Source organism: Gopherus flavomarginatus, chromosome 2, assembly GCF_025201925.1.
Source record: "Gopherus flavomarginatus isolate rGopFla2 chromosome 2, rGopFla2.mat.asm, whole genome shotgun sequence".
NCBI classification, from domain to species: domain Eukaryota; kingdom Metazoa; phylum Chordata; order Testudines; family Testudinidae; genus Gopherus; species Gopherus flavomarginatus.
This window is the reverse complement of record NC_066618.1, coordinates 44,528,373-44,550,241: the sequence shown is the minus strand read 5'-3', so window position 1 is coordinate 44,550,241 and position 21,869 is coordinate 44,528,373. Positions and strand designations below refer to the sequence as shown.

The 21,869-nt window shown below is 38.3% G+C and overlaps 1 protein-coding gene across 12 annotated transcripts in view; it reads right to left on the bottom strand.

Annotated features, from left to right (window-relative positions):
* Positions 1-21,869, bottom strand: part of ADAM22 (ADAM metallopeptidase domain 22) — a 211,400-nt gene that overhangs the window by 42,037 nt on the left and 147,494 nt on the right. For all 12 annotated transcript variants that reach the window (XM_050939515.1, XM_050939517.1, XM_050939518.1 and 9 more), the window contains 15 exons: positions 20,175-20,259; positions 19,605-19,695; positions 19,189-19,240; positions 18,670-18,769; positions 16,830-16,901; positions 16,257-16,349; positions 13,625-13,705; positions 13,328-13,378; positions 12,961-13,024; positions 10,673-10,778; positions 8,325-8,441; positions 7,613-7,781; positions 6,613-6,721; positions 4,725-4,815; positions 3,125-3,142 (listed from right to left, as the gene is read on the bottom strand). In XM_050939515.1, coding sequence (XP_050795472.1) covers positions 3,125-3,142; positions 4,725-4,815; positions 6,613-6,721; positions 7,613-7,781; positions 8,325-8,441; positions 10,673-10,778; positions 12,961-13,024; positions 13,328-13,378; positions 13,625-13,705; positions 16,257-16,349; positions 16,830-16,901; positions 18,670-18,769; positions 19,189-19,240; positions 19,605-19,695; positions 20,175-20,259 — 1,299 coding nt within the window. The remainder of the gene's footprint in view (positions 1-3,124; positions 3,143-4,724; positions 4,816-6,612; positions 6,722-7,612; positions 7,782-8,324; positions 8,442-10,672; positions 10,779-12,960; positions 13,025-13,327; positions 13,379-13,624; positions 13,706-16,256; positions 16,350-16,829; positions 16,902-18,669; positions 18,770-19,188; positions 19,241-19,604; positions 19,696-20,174; positions 20,260-21,869) is intronic.

The window sequence follows — 21,869 nt, the reverse complement described above, 5'->3', positions numbered from 1 at the left end:
ACCAACTCATTCTCACATAACAGATATATAGGGAAAGAGTCAACATGGCTTCTGTACAGGGAAATCATGATTCATCAATATGTTAGAATTCTCTGAGGGAGTCAACAAGCAGGTGGACAGGGGTCAATATAGCAAACTTGGACTTCCAGAAAGCCATTGACAGGGTCCTTCACCAAAGGCTCTGAAGCAAAGTAAGGAGTCATGGGAGAGGAAAGTTCCTTGCATGAATCAGTAACTGGTTAAAAGATTAGAAACAGGGGTAGGAATAAATGATCAGGTTTCCTAATAGAGAAAGGTAAATAGCATGGTCCCTCAAGGAGTGTCCTGGGACCTGTGCTGTTCAACAGATTCATAAATGATCTGTGAAAGGGGGTGAACAGTGAGGTAGCAAAATTTGCAGACAATACAAAATTACTCAAGATAGTTAAGTCCAAAGGAGACTGCGAAGAGTTACAGTGGGATCTCACAAAACTGTTTAGGCACCAAAATGGCAGATAAAATTCTGTGTCGATAAATGCAAAGTAATGCACACTGGGAACATAATCCCAACCATACATACAAAATGATGGAGTCTAAATTAGCTGTTACCACTCAAGAAAGATCTTGGAGTCATTGTGGACAGTTCTTTGAAAACATCCACTCAATGTGCAGCAGCAATCATAAAAGCTAACAGAATATTAGGAACCATTAGAAAAAGGGAAAATAATAAAACAAAAAATATTGTAATGACAATGTACAAATCACTGATATGCCCTCACCTAGTATACTGCATTTCAAAATAGATATATTAGAATGGAAGAGATGCAGAGACGGGCAAATGATTAAGGGTATCAAACAGCTCCCATATGAGGAGAGATTAAGAAGACTGGGACTGTTCATTTTAGAAAAAAGACCAATAAGGGGGGAATATGATAGAGATCCCTAAACTCATGAATGGTGTGGAGAAAGTAAGTATTATTTAGCCCTTCACATAATGGAAGAACTAGGGTTCACCTGATGAAATTAAGAGGCGACAGGTTTAAAACGAAAATAAGGAAGTACTTCATGCAATCCACAGTCAACCTGTGGAACTCACGCTGGGGATGTTGTGAAGGTCAAAAGTATAACTGGGTTCAAAAAAGAATTAGCTAAATTCATGGAGACTAGGTCCATTAATGGCTCTTAGCCAAGATAGTCAGGGATGCAACGCTATGTTCCACATGTTCCTAAACCTCCATCTGCTAGAAACATCTGGCACTGGCCACTGTCAGAGACAGGATACTGGGCTTGATGGACCACTGGTCTGACCCAGTATGGTCTTCCTTATGTTCTTATGATAAGAGACTCCCACAAACCAGTCTTCCATTGTCCCTCTGCTGTACTGATACAGTTGCGCTGCTGCAGCATGTCTAAAGTGAAGACGTTCTATGGCAAAGGGAGAGAGCTCTCCCATCGGCATAATAAAACCACCTCGGCAAGTGGCATAAGCTATGTCAGTAGGAGAAGCTCTCCCACTGACATTGTGCTGTGCACACTTGTGCATATGTTGGTGTAACTTATGTCGCTCAGAAGAGTGGGTTTTTTCACACCCCTGAACAACATAAGTTACGCCAACATACACTGTAGTGTAGACATAGCCTAAACAAATTTGTACTTGGCAGGGCCTTTCTGCTACATGCCAAGCATTCTAAGTGACAGAGAGAGTACTACAAAGGCAAAGGGCATGGAGTGCAAGCTCAGCAGGTGGCAGCAGCAGATATAGCAGTACCTCGGACCAAGACAGTGTGATAACTGCATTAGACAGGAGGGGATTGGATGGTGGGGGGAAGGCAGAAGAGTAATCAGTGAGCAACTCTCTCTTAGGGTCTGATCCTGCACCACTGAAGCCAATTTGAGTTTGGCCTTTGACTTGAATGAGTGCAGGATCAGGCCCTTGCAGTTAGAGATGGTTAGAACAGCAGGGTAGGTGGAAGGAAGCATAGTTTGGGGGAAAGAGTAGGTTCTTCCTGGAATCAATAGCTGGACCTTGGTTAGTGGGAAGAGTGATTCAAGTAGTTTACATTGCTTATCTGAATCAATGTGAATTTTTGAACAGATCAGCATTTCTTTTAGACAGTGAAGCACAGGATTCAGACTGACATTTTTCCAAACTGGCTCATATATCCACACTGCTGATTCTGATCTCACACGGCTTTTACACTGGTGTAACTCCAGTGACTTCAACTGAGTTTTATATTGAATACTTCAATAGAGTATTATATTTTATATTTATACCAGTGTGAACTAGTCCTGGAACTGTATTCTCATCTTGGTATACTCTTGTAGATATTAACCCACTTTTATCTAAATCCAATTTTATGGACCCTGCTCTGAAGTACGTTATCCTGAGTTCCTGCTTGTATATAAAACATCAATCAAACATTAACTTGCAGGATATATATGAGACTAATTGAGTTGTGATAGCAACATGGACTTTAACATCTATCTTTATCATTGAAATTATTTCCTTCAAATTTATCTATGAATTTAATGTAACTAAAATGTATTTAATTCAAAGGTGTAACTCCAGGAATGAATTTGGTTCAGAGAATTTAATGTGCATCAGGTTCATATTATTGCTGACTCCTCTTGGACCTCAAGAACATTTTAATCTCTAAAAGCATATTTGGTTTTTGCTCTGCTTTTATCTTTAATTATTTTTTGCTATATTTTCCTACTATTGAATGAAATACTGGCCCCAATTAAGTCAATGGGTGTTATGCCACAGACCTCAATGGGGATAGGATTTTAGCCATTGTGTTTGAAGAGTTCACAACATTTTCAGATATTTCAGGTAAGTAATCCTTTATAAAATCATATAGATAATTTAAGGCAGTGGTTTCCAATCATTTTTCATTTGAAGACCCTTACAATTTCCAAATGGAGGTGCAGACCTCTTTGGAAATCTTAGGCAGTCTTTTGACCTCCAGGACCTACTGACCACAGATTGAAAACCATTGATTTAAGGAAACATCGAAATATGACAATTCATTATCCATAGGTTCTCTCTACACAATTTATATCATCACAAAAATGGAAAAATACAGAAATAATCATCATTTACAGCCTTCCTAGGGGATGTATTCACTTTACTTTTATCACATACCTCTGTCTCCGATAGTTTCTTTCCATAGAAAAGAAGAGAAAGAGATAAGAATGAATTACCAATGTGCATATATTAGGGAGAATGTGGCTGTATTCAACAGCATAAACAACAAGTAAATATAAAAGCAATGTAGGCCAAAGTGAAATTTTGATTCTTGACGATTCCTAAATAAATCACTTTTGGAAAAGAGAACAGATGTATTAGTTCAAAAGAAACCTGTAGGATTATATTCATATTGGACTGTCAGTGTCTCTAGGATATACACTGCAATGTTTTATCAGTATCTGGAACATGCTTATTAAGTTTGGAAACATTTGGAAACCTTGGTTCTGTTTTTCAATACGTATTTCTGTATTACCAGGAAAATTCACTAAATACTGCCTAATCATACCCCAAAACATTAAGTTTTGAAGCTGTATTTCAAAGAGGGGTTCAGATCTTCACATACTGCCAAAATCATTGGGTGGTATGCAAAAGTGTCTTAAAGCTGTCCTTTTATTAACCTAATCCTCCTAGTATTCTGTGCATGCCTTTCTCCTTGCACTGTACAAGATCAGCTCTCAACTCCTCTAATTTACACCAACTTTGAATGGCACAGGGATCCAAAATTATAAAAACAGCTGGAGCCTGTTCATTGTAGCCAGGTTCTCATCCAAGAAAGGGCATAACCTTCTGGCAGGTTCTTGCATTTAGATATAGGGCATTCCAAATACTTAAGTCATGCATTAATCATATTGGCATCATAAGAACATAACAACGGCCCTACTGGGTCAGACCAAAGGTCCATCTAGCCCAGTATCCTGTCTTCCCACAGTGACCAATGCCTGGTGCTTCACAGGGAAAGAACAGAACAGGATAATACCAAAGTGATCCATCCCCTGTCGCTCATTCCCAGCTTTTGTCAAACAGTGGGACTACACAGTATAACTAAGAACAGCACTGTCCCAATATTATGAATCACTTCGGTATTATCCAAATGATGGTATTCGAATAGTCAAGCTTAGTTTGCCTTGTCAATATTCCACATAAAGGGGGTTGAAGCCATTCCATTTAAATCCAAATGCTGCTGACTTTTTTCTAAAAGCACATGCATTAAATCTTAATTTAATATCTACAAAAACACTAAAATGTTTTGTTTATAGAACTTCCGCACAGAAACAAAACTGAAAAAAAGAACATTAATACTGAAAGAAATGGACGTGGCCATTTTGGCCCTGATTCAACAAAACACTTAGGGCCAGATCCTCAGAAAATATAAACTGGATGTCAGATGAGAATCTGAACCTTAATCGTATGCTTCAATCCCATCCCCAGTCAACAAACCACTTAAGCACAAGTTTACATTCATTTGGTATTAAGTTAATGGGAATTAAGCACATACTTAAACTTAAGCAAGTCCTTAAGTGCTTTGCTTACACAGGGGCTTTCTTTCTAAATACCCTTGACCATTAATAGAGATAATACAGTTTCTATTTGATCAACCATCCTAAATTTGTATAATTTTCAATATTCTTGCTTTATTACTTCATATTGTAAACAGCTATTCACTGAACATATATATGTATTTTCAAATTTATTAAAAATTGCACATTATACTTACTTGTAACCCCATCCAGTTATTGCTAAAACGAGAGCCAACACTAAAATGGTGCCAGCAATAGCCCCTATTATTATATTTGTACTAACAACACCTGGGGAAAAGTAAAAGACAAAAAACATAATATTCAGGAATTTAAAAGTAAAAATATACAAAGCAGTTAAAGCAGTATTCTAGAAATTTGTTTGAGAAACTAGATCCATGCTGAATAATTTAAAACAGTGCTAGAGTTCTGTAAATAACATTAATATGTTTAACAAAAGATTTTTAAAATTAGGAGCTATTGTAGTTTGACCACATAATAGAAAATGAATTGAATTAATTGATTTCCAAATCATGTTATAACTTCCGGAAGTAAATTAATTATTCAAAAATATTAAATTAAAAAAAATATAAAGCTACTAGAAACACCTGCAATGTCTATGGAACCATATGTATGAGTCTGTGTGTAAGTATATGAACATTAAATCTATGATTAAAACACGGATGTTTAGTCAAATTAGATCATTCAATGGGCTGAACATTCTTAGCCTTCTAAATTTAAATAGGGGGTGTCTCGTATAATGAAATAGGATCCGTAACAAGATAAAATGTCTTTATACCTGTAGTGGAGGAGCAGGAGAAGAGGACAAAAAGACTTAGAAACTCATTTTAAAATGTTCAATTTAAATGAAAAATCCAGACATGTTGATTCTCTGTATAACATTTATACAATACTTTGAGGCTCCCTTTATTTGGTATAGAAGATTTCTTGTTCTCAGCTCAGAGATTAAGACTTTCTATTTTTCATTATAATCATCTAGCTCAAGTGAGGTGTGACGGGAGAGTGTCTTTTGATAGAGGCAAATGATAATTCTATTTTAAAAGCTGAAGGGAATCCTACGTGAGATTTAATTATACTTATTATATGATGCCATATATTATTTTCATTATTTATATAACACTTAAAATATAAATACACAATAAAAACAGACTTTTACCATACAAAGCAATATTTGTAGACAAAACATCTATCTATCTGACTGTTACCCTTGACTAAGGGCTTGTCTATATGGGAAAGTTTTACCATTTATACCAGTATAATTACATCGCTTAGTAGTCATACTACTATAATTTCCCTTAGGACACTCTCATTCTCAAGTAAGAATGCCTTTTTCAGTGTAGCTTATGTTGCTTAGGAAGGGGTCTAAGCTACACTGAAAAAGTTATTCTTCTTTCAGAATAAAAGTAGCCACCTGGGCAGTTATAGTGGTGTAGCTATAAAGGTTTAAATTCATGTTTCAACTTTTACTAATATAACTTTTTTATGTAGACAAGTTCAGAGATTAAATAAAAAAATGTGTTCACATAAATCACTTATTAAATCTGAAAATATACATTCTGTCGTGTGTGCACATATTATGCACAGATATTATATGTACATATGATGTGCATGTATGCACAAAGAGGCCATGTTTTGAACATTTGGCCCTGGAGAATAAGACAATTAAAAATATAAGCAGTGCTGACTCTTTTATCTGGTAATTTGGGGGAGAAGGGGTTACTGGTAAAATTCTGCTAATCTTAACCAGGAATAGTTCCATTCATTTTAATAGTTTCATTTATTTCACGAGTGAGGCAAGCAAGATGCATCTGGATTCACTTCTACAACCCACATGGCACTCTTATGAATTCTATAGGAGTCAAGCTGCACAGATCCAGTTGTAGGGTTGAGGCATTTTTAGACCATTTATTTTGTTTTGTTTTTTTAAAGAAAGAGGTAAGGCTATCTAGGATACTGCTATATGCTAAGTGAGGGAGTAGCTGATCTAGCTTTGCTTGTTGGACCTTCCCCCAAACCAAAGACTAGCCTCCACAATTTGTCGTCTATTTAAATATATGCATTACACACCTTTGCCTGCCATTTCTTCATCAAAAATTGAAGCATCTTTGTAAGCGGTGTTGCAGTCATCTCCTACCCAAAATCGATCACACACACACTTGATTTCATTGCTGCAAACCTGCAGTTCAAAACGTAACCCAGAATAATATCACAAAATGAAGGGTTTTTTTCATCATTTAGAATATGAATTAGGCAGAGTTGTGTGGAACTGGTAAAAAATTGCCTGCAAAATTTTGTACAATATTTTTGCTGTTTCACTTTGGGAGACTGTGTCCCTCAGGTTTCATTTTTCTTTTAAAATAGATTAAATTGATAATTTCACATCAAAAACTGAGTTTCAGCACTGTAGAAATAGGAGCTATCGAGGAGTATGTTATGGTTCTCTTAGGGCAGGGCAGGTTTGAGCAGTCTGGGGATTGCTTTAAACTATGACAGGGATCAAGGGACTCTATGCCATCTTGGAATAGCCAGAACTCAGGGCACTCCAGCAACCCCAATCTCTGGCCAAGCACAGGAACCAAATGCAGTAGCTGTGAACTGGCCAAGAACTCCTCATACTGGGGGAATTCTCATCTGATAAGATCCAGTGTTTATTTGTGCTACTCGTACAATACAAAGGGTCCAGAATATGACAGACAATCAAATATGGACCTATATATTTTAAAGTTTCCAAGAGCATGGTATTAAGTCCTTTAAATTCACATGAGGAAAGATGAAGCAAGTTGGAGGAAGTGATGAAAACGAAGTAATTTATGTAACTTTTGTAATAACAGTATATACACTTACTGTAATACATAGCTCAGACTGCCCTGATTCTGATATATTCACTACCTTTATATTTGACATACAATCTTTAAAAGAGTATCTAGAAAATTAACTTGTACTGCCAACAATTCAGTTTACTTTAATAAAAATGATCTACATAGTAACATAAATGCATAAACTTGAAAGCATTCAATAAAGGCAGCAGAAATGTAGAAGTCAAGGCTAAAAAAACATGAAAACATACTCCATGTCCTGAACAAATTTTGTCATCTGTAGTGCCTGGGCAGATGCTGAAGTTAAAGGAATCAGTGGGGAGACATCTGCGCTCAAAACATATCATCTCTGGGCCACATGGCGTTCCATCCTCAACATAGCCCAGGTCTGTCTCTTCATCTAGCTTAACATGGCCACCACTGCAAAACAAACGAAGAGCCACAAAATATTTGCACACTGCTTCAGACAGAAGACTGTTTAATACACTGGATTCTTGTGTGGCACATTCATTTTTGTTTGGGTCGTTTTAATATGCAGAAACCAGGCAGGATCCATAAAACATATTGGGAGGATAGGAGTTTTTTTGTCAGCTACCCTAATAAAAAACAAACTAAGATGCTATATTTCTGCTGTAGACATGCTCTCCGCACAACACTTTGAAATACTCAGATTAAACATACATAACTCCTGGAGGATGATATTCTATGGCATTTAGCCACAGAATAAATGCAGGAAGCAGCAGGGCAAGCTTCCCCAAAATAGCATTATAATGTACCTCATTCCAAATCTGGAAGGAGCACTGGTAGGGGTCAGACTGAAGTTCAATTAACATTGGCTTTTGTTTTGTTTTTAATGGCAGCAGTTGCTTCTCACTTAGCCAGGAGTTTGCTGACATTTCCATAGCGGAGGAATTTGGAGGGCAATATTATCTCTATTCCATTTTATAAAGTTTTAAGAATTACCTGCAGTTGTAGGATTTCCCCAGCTGTACGACTGAAGATGTGATTTCACCATCAAGTTCTCCAAGTCTTGGGACATTAGAGATATTGGAACACAGAAGATATCCACAAAGCACATCCCTGTATTCAGAGGTTAAATAGACAATCACTCAGAAAAATAATCCAATAAAAATAGTTTACAGTTATATAAAAAAAATTAGTGTCATTGACAGGTCTTTTGTTTTTTCACATGTGCTGGTAATTGGTATAACGCGCATCAGAATGGCAGAGTACCACTTATTTCTCCCTCACTTACATAAGTGCTCAAGTCCAATATCACAGACAAAGGGACCATAATTCTCTATGTTCCCATCCTCGAGAAAATTTTCTCAGCTTACCTGCCTTACATATTTTCCTGTTATCTTTCTTTGCTATTGCTTCAAGTAGTGATCTGAGCATTGGCAGGGTTGTGAGTTCAATCCTTGAGGGGGCCATTTAGGGAACTGGGGTAAAAATCTGTCTGGAGATTGGTCCTGCTTTGAGCAGGGGGTTGGACTAGATGACCTCCTGAGGTCCATTCCAACCCTGATATTCTGTGATTCTATGAAGTACCTCAGCGGCCAGACTCTTTGAGCCTGAGGTCTTGTCTACACATGAAAGTTTTATCACTTTAACTATACCAGTACAATCCTCCTAATGTGAATGCCATTATATTGGTATAAAAGTGCTTATACTGATACAGCTATTCCCATACAGGAAGGGGAATAACCTAGACCAGTATAATACACCTTTATACCAGTGTAATTGTGTCTACCTTAAGGGTTGTACCAGTACAACTATTTCGGTTTAAAAAAAATCACCTCCTACCTGAAATAGTTATACTGGTACATGTCTGATTTTTCACTATCTTGCATCTGAGCTGTCATTTACACCTAATTTGCACGGATTTAAACAATTACCTAAAGTGCAAGGCAGTGGAGAATTACCTCATGAACTGCCATGCCACCTCTTGAGCCTCACCTAAGGCTACACTAGGAAAAGAGACTTTTTATAAAAGGATTTTAATTGTTGTTTCAAAATGTGTTAGCACCCAGTGTACACAAGTTTAAGGCCTAGACTCTCCATAGCAACACTGATTTCTGCCAGAGATTCCAGAATCTATGTATTTCTTCATAAATAAGATGCAGCATATTTACTTCAAATATTTGTGAGAGCTGGTAAAAAATGTTATGATGCCATACACAAATCTTCCAATCAGCATTTTCTCTACTTGAGGATTTTATTTGTAGAAGAGAAGAATGTGGACTCAGATCCAAGCTTTCCCAAAGTTCTGGTGGTATTTGGATCCAAATTTCTGTTTTGAGATCATCTCTTCTATTTACTGTCTCTTTGGGGCCCACGATTTGGGTTTTCATTTAAAAACATTTATACTCCATACAATGGGCCTGATTCTCCATTGCCTAGCACTTTGAGAAATCATTTGTACCTGGGCAAAGTGGATGCCTAAGTTACAAAATCAGAATGGTGGTATTTTACACCAGGTTTTCACAGATGTAAATGACTTCTCAAAGTGCCAGGCCGTGGAGAATCAGGCCCAGCCTTGCATTTAGGGTCTGACTACACTGCAGCTGGGAGGTGTGATTTCCAGTGTGGTACACAGATTCATGCTAGCTCAGTTGAAGCTAGCACAATAAAAATAGCGGTCTGGACATTGCAGCACACGTAGCGGCTTGGGCTAGCTACCCCAACTCAGACCCAGGTGGTTGGGCAGGCTTGGACTCAGGTAGCTAGCCCAAGCTACCACTGGTGCTGCTATGTCCACATTGCAAGTTTTAGTGCACTAGCTCAAGCTGAGCTAGCGTGAATGTGTCTACCCACAATGGGAATCACAACTCCCAGCTGCAGTGCAGACATACTCTTAGAGCAAAGTGAAGGAGTAATATTATGTGCTGCCTTTTAGAGCCTTGGAGCAATGAGAAAGCTTTAAGCCACCTTAACACCTCCTGGATTCTGGGTTGCTGTGGTGGCCAAAGTGGCCCCGGCACAAATTTGGCTGATCTGAGGGCTGTTCTGATACAGCATCCCCCTCCGCCTTCTATTGGACTGCTCCACAGTCTGTTGCAGATGAGAATCCATGAAGCTGATGCAGACTATGGGGACTCTCCTCCGACCCCTGGCTCCATTCCTGACACCCTAAACTGGGGCTTGAGTTGTAGGTGGTCCTTAGAAGACAGCTGTCTTTTTCAGTTTCTGTGCCAGCGGAATTCTCCCCCAGCCAGATCCAGGGCTTTTAGAGCCTGTTTATGACAGGTGAAGGATTGGACTGGGGCAAGGATCTCACACAAACTGCGTTCCAGAGTAGATGAACTTACTGTTTGTTGCACTGTATCCAAGTGTCCTTGCCCCTTCCACAGTTACCTTTCCCAGTTCCTTCAATATTCAGTTTCTCATAGCAGTATCTGTCAGCAGCTGTCACTTCTAAAAACAGAAACAATTTTCTTCGAATAAGATTATGCACATTTTTAAAAGCCTGATGTAAATTTGATGTTAGAAATCAGGTCGTAGATCAAATAAATCAAAAATTATCCTCTACTTTATTCCAAGGATATTGGCTCTAATTGTCTCTCCAAGGATTTCTTCATTCCAGACCTTGTTTACAAGTAAATACCAGTTTTCAAGGAAACATTTTTTGATTATGGCCAGTTTGAAGCTCTAAAGTGTTTGGGGAAAAATCTTGAGTTATAACAGCACTAGATTATAAAACCAAATACTTGCCAGGAACCCTGGATTCTCTACTTATCTTAAATGATGGAAGAACCTGTTCAGATCATAATAAAACCAAAACCTTAGCCTACAACTCAAATCTAGTTTTTAAAAAATTGCAGCTAATTTTTCATCCTTTCCTCCATTATTTTTCCTTTTAATGTGCCTAAATATTTCCTGGTTCTATCAGGGACCAGTAGCTTAAGTGCCTGAAATACAACACAACCTATTTTCCTTTGGTCTGTCCCAAACAGCAAGAAGTACTAGATAGCTTATGACATGGCTGCTCTCATGAGACTTCCAGCCCAATCATTCAGACTCCACACGATCTTTGGATAAGCTTTATAAAAGCATCTGAACTTTCTGAGTAAGAATCTAAGCCAAACTTAAACTCTCAACTCATGGTTTGCCCGTTACAATTTATATTGTTTTTCTTCATCTCCAAAGAAAGCTGAAGCTCTGGCAGAAATCATTTAGCTTCTGCCAGTACCAAGAGTGACCAATGCTGAACTAGCTGAGACAGTCAATGCGAAAGCACCCTTCATTTGTACCTGAACAGCAAGCTAGGGGATAAGAGCAGGGTGAATAACATTGTCCAAAACATAGCAGGCACAGCAAGTGCTGATCTGTGACTGACCTGCTGCTGAAGACATTTCCCACAACATTTATTAGTAGTAGCGGTAATAGTATTGGTTTTGCAGTAGTACCTAGAAGACTTACTCATGCACCAGGACCCCATTGTACTAGGTGCTGTACAAACGCATAACACATAGAGAGTCCCTGCCCCAAAGAGCTAACAGCCTGAGGCTATGTCTACACAACCACTTCTATTGGCAAAACTTATGTTGCTCATGGTGTGAAAAAACTACAACCTTAAGCAACATAAGTTACACAGATAGAAGTGCTGGTGTGGACAGCGCTATGTCGTCAGGAGAGTTTCTCCCACTGACGTAGCTTCTGCCGCTCGTTGGGGGTGATTTAATTATGTCAACAGGAGAGCTCTCTCCCATCAGCATAGAGCAGCTACACGAGAGATGTTACTGCATCGGTACAGCTGTGCTGCTGTAAGCTCTCTAGTGTAGACATAGCCTAAGTTGAATCTTATTTCCTACACATTGTCATGTTCAACACACAAAGTTGCATCAGTTTAATTAGATGTGTGATTTTAAACACATTTTGTTAAACTGGTAGGTGCAGCTCTGTTTGTGGAGACTCTTCTATTGGTATTTCAGGTGTCAGGATAAAACCGACACACAAAATTCCACACGTTTAAATAAACTGATATGCACTAAATCAGACATGAATGAAGACCTCTGGCAACCTTTTATTTTTTCTAGCCATGGTTTCAAACATGTTCCTAACTGCTAACTAAATATAAGTACACCAATCAGTGTGAAGAAACTGATCACCATGGCAATCTAGGGAGGTTCTGGGCTTGTTCTAAGCTCCGAGGGGCAGCAGGGACCGGGAGCACAGCAGAAGCAATTGCTCAGTCCTTATAGAGAAGAAACTCTTGAGTGACCTCCTCTGACTAATGCATGGAGCACCAGTGATGGTCTTTGAAGAGTGTCAAGCCCAGCACTTGTTGGCTGGAAACATGGCTGTTATGCTGAAGGGTCTTCAATAGCCAGGGACAGAAGTAAAGTGAGGGAAGGAAGATAGAGGATCACAGAGCAACTGCCCACTCCTTTTCATAAAAAAGTAAACAATTATACTAAAAGTGAGTCCAGGCAAAAATATGGAACCCAGTCTCATGGTGAGTCCATATCATGGCACACAGTCCCAGCTAAATTTTAACTGATTTTAATGATTCCAGGTAAGTGTATGTCCACAAGATATTTGAATCTTTAGAGCTATATCAATGAAAGTCAACTTAGAAACAATAATGTTTACTCACTTTCACCCCAGATGTATTTACATTGCCGATCCCTGGTTTTACATCTTCCTCCAAAACAAATACCCTAAAGAAACAGAAAAGACACAAACAACGTTTTTTCACATTTTCACAACTGGGTCAAATACATTTTCAAATCAGGTAAATGACTATTATTCAGTTTATTTTGCAATATGTGATGGAAAGACTAATTAACACGTAATGTGGTTCTACTTTCTAAATGAAAATACTTTGTGAGCCTAGATTCAAATCTCTTTGAAGTTACTGATAAGACTCCTACTGACTTCAAAGGATTTCAGATCAGAAATCTATAGGAATATGTTTTCCCATCTATAAAAATACTAAAAATATAAATCCAAATTATAATTACCTGTTTGTTATCACATGAATACCCATCCATTTTGTGCATATTGGGAGAACACTATAGAAAGAGAAAATAACCACTTGATAATCCAGATAGTAAGCAGGCTATAAAAACAATTTATAAATCTAAGGCCATTAGTGGTATTTCAAAATTTCTTTCAGTATCACTTTCCCCTCTAAACTTAAAGTAATTTTTATACAAATTTAAACAACTTACAATACTACTGCAATAACTCTAATACTGAGTGAGATTGTGCATGTGTTGCACTTTTTCACTTTTTGTGAAAGAGTTTTAAAATATTACCTGGCTGGAGTTTCCTGAGCAGTTTTCTGGAATATCACAATCATTTACCGCATCTCGGCACACAACTCCTTTAGATTCAAACTAAAACAAGTTTGAAAAATCACTTTCTTAGTATCTCTATAACCAGCTTTTTCATGTAATAATAATTTCAACAGTTTTAACCAGAATCAAATGATGGGAAATTTTCAACTGTTTTTGGGAAGCTGTTTTGACTCAGTTTAGAATCCACACGTCACCAGGATTAAGAAAACAATCACCATATGTTTTCAGTTACAAGTGTAAGAGCCAAATTTTGCTCTCACTTCTATTAATCTACCTAAGATACTTGCATGTCTCCCATCACTATAGTACCTGAGCACCTCAGTCTTTAATGTTTATCTTCACAACACCCCTATGAGGTAGAAAAATGCTTTTACCCCCATTTTACAGAGAGGGAACTGAGGCACAGTGAGATTAACGACTTGCCCAAAGTCACACAGGATGTTTGTGGAGGAAGGGAATTGAAATTGAGTCTCCTGAGCCTGAGAATAGCACCTAACCACTGGATCATGCTTCTCTTTTATAATTTTCACTTCCTCCAGCACAGCTACCCCAGGTCACTAGTAAGAGATCATTGGGTCACTTACATCTATGTAACTCAGTTATAACAGTGTAAATCAGGGTAGAAATTGGCCATAAATATTGTTGGATTCCACATAATTTTATACCCACTTCTAAAGTATCCATACATTTAAGGATGAGAAATTTAGTAGTGACAGAATGTATGGTGTTTAATTTCTGAATAAACATTTTATACCATTGCCAAAAACCTCATGACCTGAAGAAATGGCAAAATATCCCAAAAGTTGGGACTGTCAGTGCTGTGCACCCTGTTTGCCAATCAAGCATCACTACTTCTTTTTTGCATCACCAGTTACGGACATGCTTCAGGTCCACCTCAGAGCCCTCAGTTTTTCCTGACTAGTCTGTTAATCTGTGCACCACAGTTCACTTTTTTAATTTGTGCTCTCTTTCTGCACACAGATTTTGTATAAGATTTGACCTGCTAGTGTTCTAGGTCTTCAGCTGGTGTAATCAGTGAAACTTCATTGACTTTAGTAGAGCTAAATTGATTAACATCAGTGGAAACATTTTTCTGACACCTGGCTTAGTTTTTTTCTCCCCTACCAGCTGTGGAAAAAACAGATAAGTTAGACAGATAGGGTAACATTTTCAAAAGTGCCTAAGTGACTTAGGAGCCTAATGGCTTGTGTACACATACAGCTGTTCCTGATTAACTCCACACGTGGACACACTTATTTCAGAATAAAAGTGTCTGTCACAGGGTGACTGACCCTTCAGAGGGTGTGAGGACCAATGCATCGGTGATTGGCTGCTCAATTAGGCTTAAGGGAAGGCAAATGGGCCTTATAATGGTCTATTACAGCATAATTTGCACCTTTTTTGCATTTAATGATGAGCCCAAAGTCAAAGCAGAATGTGGCACTGAGCTATTACTAACATTTCTCCTATAGGAGTCAGACACATATGTACCAATCGATCAAGATGATAATATCACATATAGGTACACTGCACTGAAAACATTATTATTATTTATTAGATGAGCATTGTCCTGTATTAGAACATTGTCCTCAGCTTGAAGACAAAAGGTGAAAACCAGAAGAGGGTGTAGCTGGACTCCCTCATGAACAGACACTTGACCTGCTTCTGCCTATTGATTGATTTATGAGTCTAAGGCTGTCTACATTAAACCTCTACAGTCGCACAGGTATGTCTCTGTACCGCTTCAGTGTAGACACTCACTACAGTAATGGGAAGGCTCTCCTGCTGTAGTACTTAATCCACCTTCCTGAGAGGCAATAACTAGGTTGATGGAAGAAGCCCGAGCACTATCTACATCAGGGGGTAGGCCAGCTTAACTACAGTGCTATGGGGTGTGGGTTTTTCACACCCCTGAGTGACATAGCTGGGTCGACCTGACTTTTTAGAACAGACCAGGCCTTAGGAGAGTTTAAGATTATGTAACTTACATAGGCCCTGATCCAAAGCTCAATAAATTAAATAAAAAGATTTGCATTGTATTAAATGGGCTCTGGATCAAGTCCCATGTTAATGAACTAGGAGGAGGTATAAGTTAAAGTAACAGCAGGCCTCCTTTAACTTACACATCTTTATACTTACTGCTAGTTGCTCTTCTTACTACACTCTTCTCTGTGACCCTCTGTTCTATAATTTTCTCCAACAGAGACTTCCTCTGATTCAGAGAGGCAAATTCAGAGGTGATGTATAAGTGACATGGTGCATGCGTCTGAACATGTAAGTCTAAAGGAGTCCAGAAGGAGTCCAAACTGATTTGGACTGGTTTGGGGTTGGAAGAAGGTGTAAATTAGTCTAGACTTAGACTCACCTCTGAATTTGGCCCACACTTCCTGCCCCAAGTATTTTATAATCTAAAAGACAAAGATCAGAGCTAGATTAACCAGTTTTTGATGAGTTTTAAGGGTCAAAATTTCAGAAAGGGAGGTCCAAGGTCTGAGAGCAAAAATGCATGTGCAGTTGTGCCTATGATCACCTAGACTCATTAACTCCCCATAAATGACAGCACATGTAGCTTTAAGTTCATTGTACTTACTTTACACTTTCTACAGCAAAGCCCATTGCTGCACTGTGAGCCTGCAGTTAGGGTGCATGTATGACAGCAACCTCCTCCTTCAATGGCACACTCCTGAGGAACAGACACACATGCAAAATGTTACAGAGAAAATACTATTTCTCAAAAAACTCCATTACTGCTACCAGATGCTTTAGATTTTAAATGGGCTCGGTGTGAAGCTGAATATATACTATATGCATGCCACTAAAACATCAGGGTTTCCACACAGCAGAGTCTGAGATACCACAGTTTCCCCTGTATATAAAATAGGATATAATTGTAATAACTGTGTGGTATCTGTTTCCAAATGCTGACAATTTTAATGATGACCACTATAAACTCTTGATATACCAATATCATTTCCCAAATATTAAAAAATTATCTTTCAGGGCCTGATTTTGCAGCCTTAATTATGATTATTATATAACATTAAATATATAAATATATATATCCAAATATATATATATCCATATAACGTTAAATATATATATAACCAAAAGCCACCACCACGCTGGGTCCATTGCAGTAAGCACTGTATTACGCTGTACTTACTGCAGTAGTACCACAGTCACACTCTTCTCCATCTTCAACAAAACCATTGCCGCATTCTGGAGGATCTAGAAGCTGCAGTGCAAAAATTAAGAAAAACAAAATGCTACAAATCTTTCCCAAGATCCCAAGTGAACTTCTCAACTCTTAACTATGTACAATTTGTACAACAGGACTTCACATACATTAAATTAATCACAAGGGGACATTTTCACTGTTTGGGGTGGGGGGTCTTAACTGGCTGATCTTGATTTTAATATCAACCTTCCAATGGAGTGTTGTAGGACAATACACTCTGAAACCTGTGGTTTCATTTCCCCCATGCTTCTTGTAAAGAGGTCTGTATTCCTCCTTCCTTGCTAGAATGAAGCATGCGTCTCTGAAAGACCTGTGAATTAAATAAACATTCATTTAAAAAAAAAGTTTTACTTTAAAAGATTTTGGATACAATGTTTTAAATTGCAACTTGATCACTCTGGCTTCCACTTCTTTCTTTCACATTTTCATATCCTATAAAAGAAGAATCTAAATGCTGCTAATCTAAATTGTGATAAGGGATACAAAAAACTTCTACTGAAGTATTTTTGTGAATTAGCATAATCAGTAAACAAAGCCATGGTGAGCATACACTCTATTAAAAATCACTTTGCTATAAAAAAGAATCCACCCAGTGAAGGGATTAAACAATCAATTTTTCTCATCATCTGTCATGAGATATGAAAAACTAGACCTGCAAAAGGAAGCATGCAGGTGTTCAGAAACAAGAAACTGTTACATCCTATCAACAAAATAAACAATGCTGACTTGCCCTTATATCATTAAGTACATCTATTAAAAGAAACACACAACACTTTGCAGATGTACTCCCTACTATAATCATCCAAATGAGAAAACAGCATTTAATATGTGAGCCTTGTGAAATGATTTTCAGTGGGCTGCTGAGAGAGAGAAAAAGCAAATTCATTCTTGTTTACTTGATAAAGGCAGTTCTCTCAGAACGAGAAATCTACAAACCTGCAGCCATAAACTATCCAAGTGCAGAACAATGCCTCCCTCTAGTGTTTACTGCAATTCTGCAGCAGTGCTATTGGTCATAAAATTTACTCTATTCCTCCAGCTACTGCAGAAATAAAACTCCTCTGTGGCAATCAATGCTGCCAATTTAGCCTGTCTGCATTTTTCCCCACTAGTCCCAGGATTAGCATTGTAGATGATAGCATCAGTTATAAACAAAGGATTCAAGATCCCCATCCTGACAACCTTGGGTTTTGACTATTGCTGCAATAAACAAAGCCAGTGTTCACCAACTAACCTATTGCAGAAGCCATCATTCTAAAGGTGCCAACTCTTTTGCTAGGGGTTTCTTTACCTCTAATTTATATTGATTTTCCCTTAAATTTCTAGCTGCAAATATACATTTCCATTTTATATCATTTGTTCAATCAATAGGCAGAAGCAGGTCAAGTGTCTGTTCACGAGGGAGTCCAGCTACACACTCTTCTGATTGTTCCAAAAATACAGGCTCTACAATTATTATTCAGTGCTACACTGAAGATTTAGTCTGGTTTATGTGAGGAAAAGTTTTGCTCTGAAAGAAAGGGTCTAAAATGCTGGAAGAATCTATACAAGGTTTTGTTAAAGCATAAGGATTACATGTTGTGTGTGTCTTGTGCATATCCCTTCGCACAGGGCTAATTTCACCCTCTGACTCTTAGCCAGAAAGGGTAGTTTCCTTCTTCCAAGAGTTCTGGCTGCAAAAATATATGTATAAGATTGTGGAAAGGTAAGAAGTAAAGTATACCTTGACCACTGTTCCCTTTCTCAATAATCAGCTGTTAATTACCTTGGATGGTTTATTGAAGAGGCAGGCGCCACCTCCGTTGTTCAAAAATTCATGATACTCCTCAATGTCACACTTGGAGAACTTGCTTGGAAGATAATAACTACAAATAAATAGGGTAGTTGGTTATTTATTTCTTAAGTCGCTTTTGACCATTATACAATATTTTGTCTGCTTCCAAAATATGGGGGGAAACATATGGCCATATTCTTGGAAAGGGGTTGCTAGTGTACTTGATTCAGAGCCATGCGGTGAAAATATCTGCTTGCAAATCAGTACTCCTATTCTAACTTGTAAGCCTGTTTGTAATACAAGTGTTTGCAGCATTTGGCCTAGACTCTGTTTTAAATCTCTCATATACTGAATATGTTCTTTTTCTCACTGTTGAAAGAGTGTTTAATATTGCCCCAAATCATGTACAACTTTTTCATAGCAGATGCTCAGCTCAACCATGAAGGGTATATTTGTTGATTCATTTGCTTTATGTTGTAACATGGAAGTTCCTATAAAGAAATGTCTTACCCAGTATCTCCCATTATACATCCAGACCATGTGTCCTCACACTTACACTCACCTAACAACAACAAAATTAAAATTCACACTTTGAGTCTGACAATTTTAAAATCTCTGCATAACATATATTATGTTTCTCATTTTAAAAAGAACACTGAAAACACTATATTCCTAATTTCCTCCAAATACAATATGGAAAGAAACATTTACTTTTTTCACTATGCACAGGACTCAAATTTATGTGTACACATTAGCCAAACTTTCTTCCATAAAATCACACACGTTACTATGCAATCTAGACAATCTTAGAAAAAAATGCTTGCTTTTCATTTCTTAATTTCCAGTGGAATAAGGAGGAAACGCCTCCACTGTATAAAGATCTTCACTTGAAAGAAGGAAAAACAAACAAACAAACATAAATTTACCAGTTAGTAGTTTTCTTTTATCTGAGAAAATGCCAAGATTGTGGCCTAACGACTGTGCCAATGTCACTGCAAGTAAGTCTGGCTTTCCAAACTGAAAGAAACAAAACAGGATGGGAACAATAATTGTTTTGACACAAGAATCTGAAAACATAAACCACACCTTTTATACATTTTAAAATAAAATATTTTTAAGGCAAAAGCAGATCAACGGTTTTATGGCCCCTACTTCAGAGAAGACTCATTTATCTGCAGCTGGATAATGGATCAGCAAGAAAGACAAAACACACTCTTAAGAATAGGCCAGGTAAGATTTTTTTCTTACCAGAGTAGCTTCAAGTGTGAAGGAGAGAAAGTTGCAGACTCTAGTATGGAAATTCAACTGAACCCAAACGCAAACTTATTCCGTTTGCCTTTTAGCGTTATCCTCTATTTTGAACTTTATTCCGTGGGACTGTATTAATGTTCTGTATTGGTCATGCAATAGGGGGACATTTTGAGAAAAATGCTTGTGCGGACACAGACACTGTGGCTACCACATCAATTTGTGCTAGTATGAATATTCACACTTACTTCATTCACACCTCCACCTTTCAAAAGTGAACAAATTCCACCAATGTAGGCTGCACCACTCCGACTGCTCTGAAATTGACTCCCCCTTTAAGAAACAAAACAAAATGAGAGTTTACTTCTTATGTTAGCCCTCTATTTACCTCTCTTATTTCCAAATGCCAGTTGCAATTACTGTGCTGTTGACTGCACACAAACAGAATAGAGAGCTGTGAAAACCAAAGCAGCCTTCACAATTCTTTCGAGGAAACCTTTCCCCAAACAAACTAAGGAGGAATAACATCTGTTCTCATGCACAGGCAAATTCTTTGAGGGAGAAACTCCCCTATAAAATAGCTTCATATTTTCATAAAGTTTAAGGCCAGAAGGCGCCATTACATCACACAGTCCCAATCACTTTAGTTAGACCCTGAGCATGTGAGCAAGACACATCAGCCAGGCATCATTATCCAAAAGGATTCTTTGACCCCCTCAGAGTACTGGTCCACCCTGTCTGGTGTCCCATCTTCAGTTTTGGCTGACCATTGATTCTTTAGAGGAAGGTGGAAAAAACCAAAACACATCAGGCCAATTATTTGTCAGGGGAAAAAATCCTTCTTAGCCCCTGCATTTGACTGGCTGAAGTCCTGAGGCATGAGATTTCATTAGAGCTCTGAGAGCATGAGAGCATGAGCATTAGAGCATGAGAGCATGCTGAGGGCTGTGTAGGCAAACCTGTTTCCCTTGTCCATGACAGAAGAGGGATTCACAGATTCATAGATTCCAAGGACAGATGGGGTCCCCACACAACCATGCAGCCTGATCCCTCAATTTCACTGTTTGTAACCCTTCTGAAAAGATGTAATTGTAGGATCTGCTATTTCTAGATGATCTAGGAATTTAATGTTCTCAGACATTATTAATTATTATTATTATTATTACTATTATTATTTGTATTATAGTAGCATGTAGAGGCTCCAACCAAGATTGGGGTCGCACTGAATAAAGTGTTCTACAGCCGCACAGTAAGAGACAGACCCTGCCCCCAAAGAGTTTACAATCTGAACAGACAAGACAAAGGGCTGGTCTACACTGGGGTGGGGGGTCGATGTAAGATACGCAACTTCAGCTATGGGAATAGCATAGCTGAAGTCGACGTATCTTATTTTGACTTACCTCCCATCCTCACGGCGCAGGATCGACGGCCGCAGCTCCCCCATTGACTCCACTTCCACCTCTCACCCTGGTGGAGTTTTGGAGTTGACGGGAGCACGTTCGGGATTGATTTATCATGTCTAGATGAGACACGATAAATCGATCCCCGATAGACCGATCACTACCCGCCTATCTGGCAGGTAGTGTTGACATATCCAAAGGGTGGGAAGAAGAAAGTATTTTACCCCAGTTATACAGATGGTGAACAGAGGCATAGAAAGATTAAAAACCTGATCCTACAAATAGTTATGCACCACACTTAACTTTACTCATGTAAAGTCAGATGGACTAATTTAGCACATGCCTAAATGTCTATGGGATTGGGCCCTAAGTGACTTGACCAAGGTCACACAAAAAGTCTGTGGCAAAGCAGAGAACTGAGCCCCAATCTGGTCTCTCACCAAGAGATCACCCTTTTCTCTTTTCTGTTAGGTTTTATTACATTAATCACACTACCAAAACAATTCAGAGAATTAGGGAAGAACAGAAACATTCCTCCTAGTA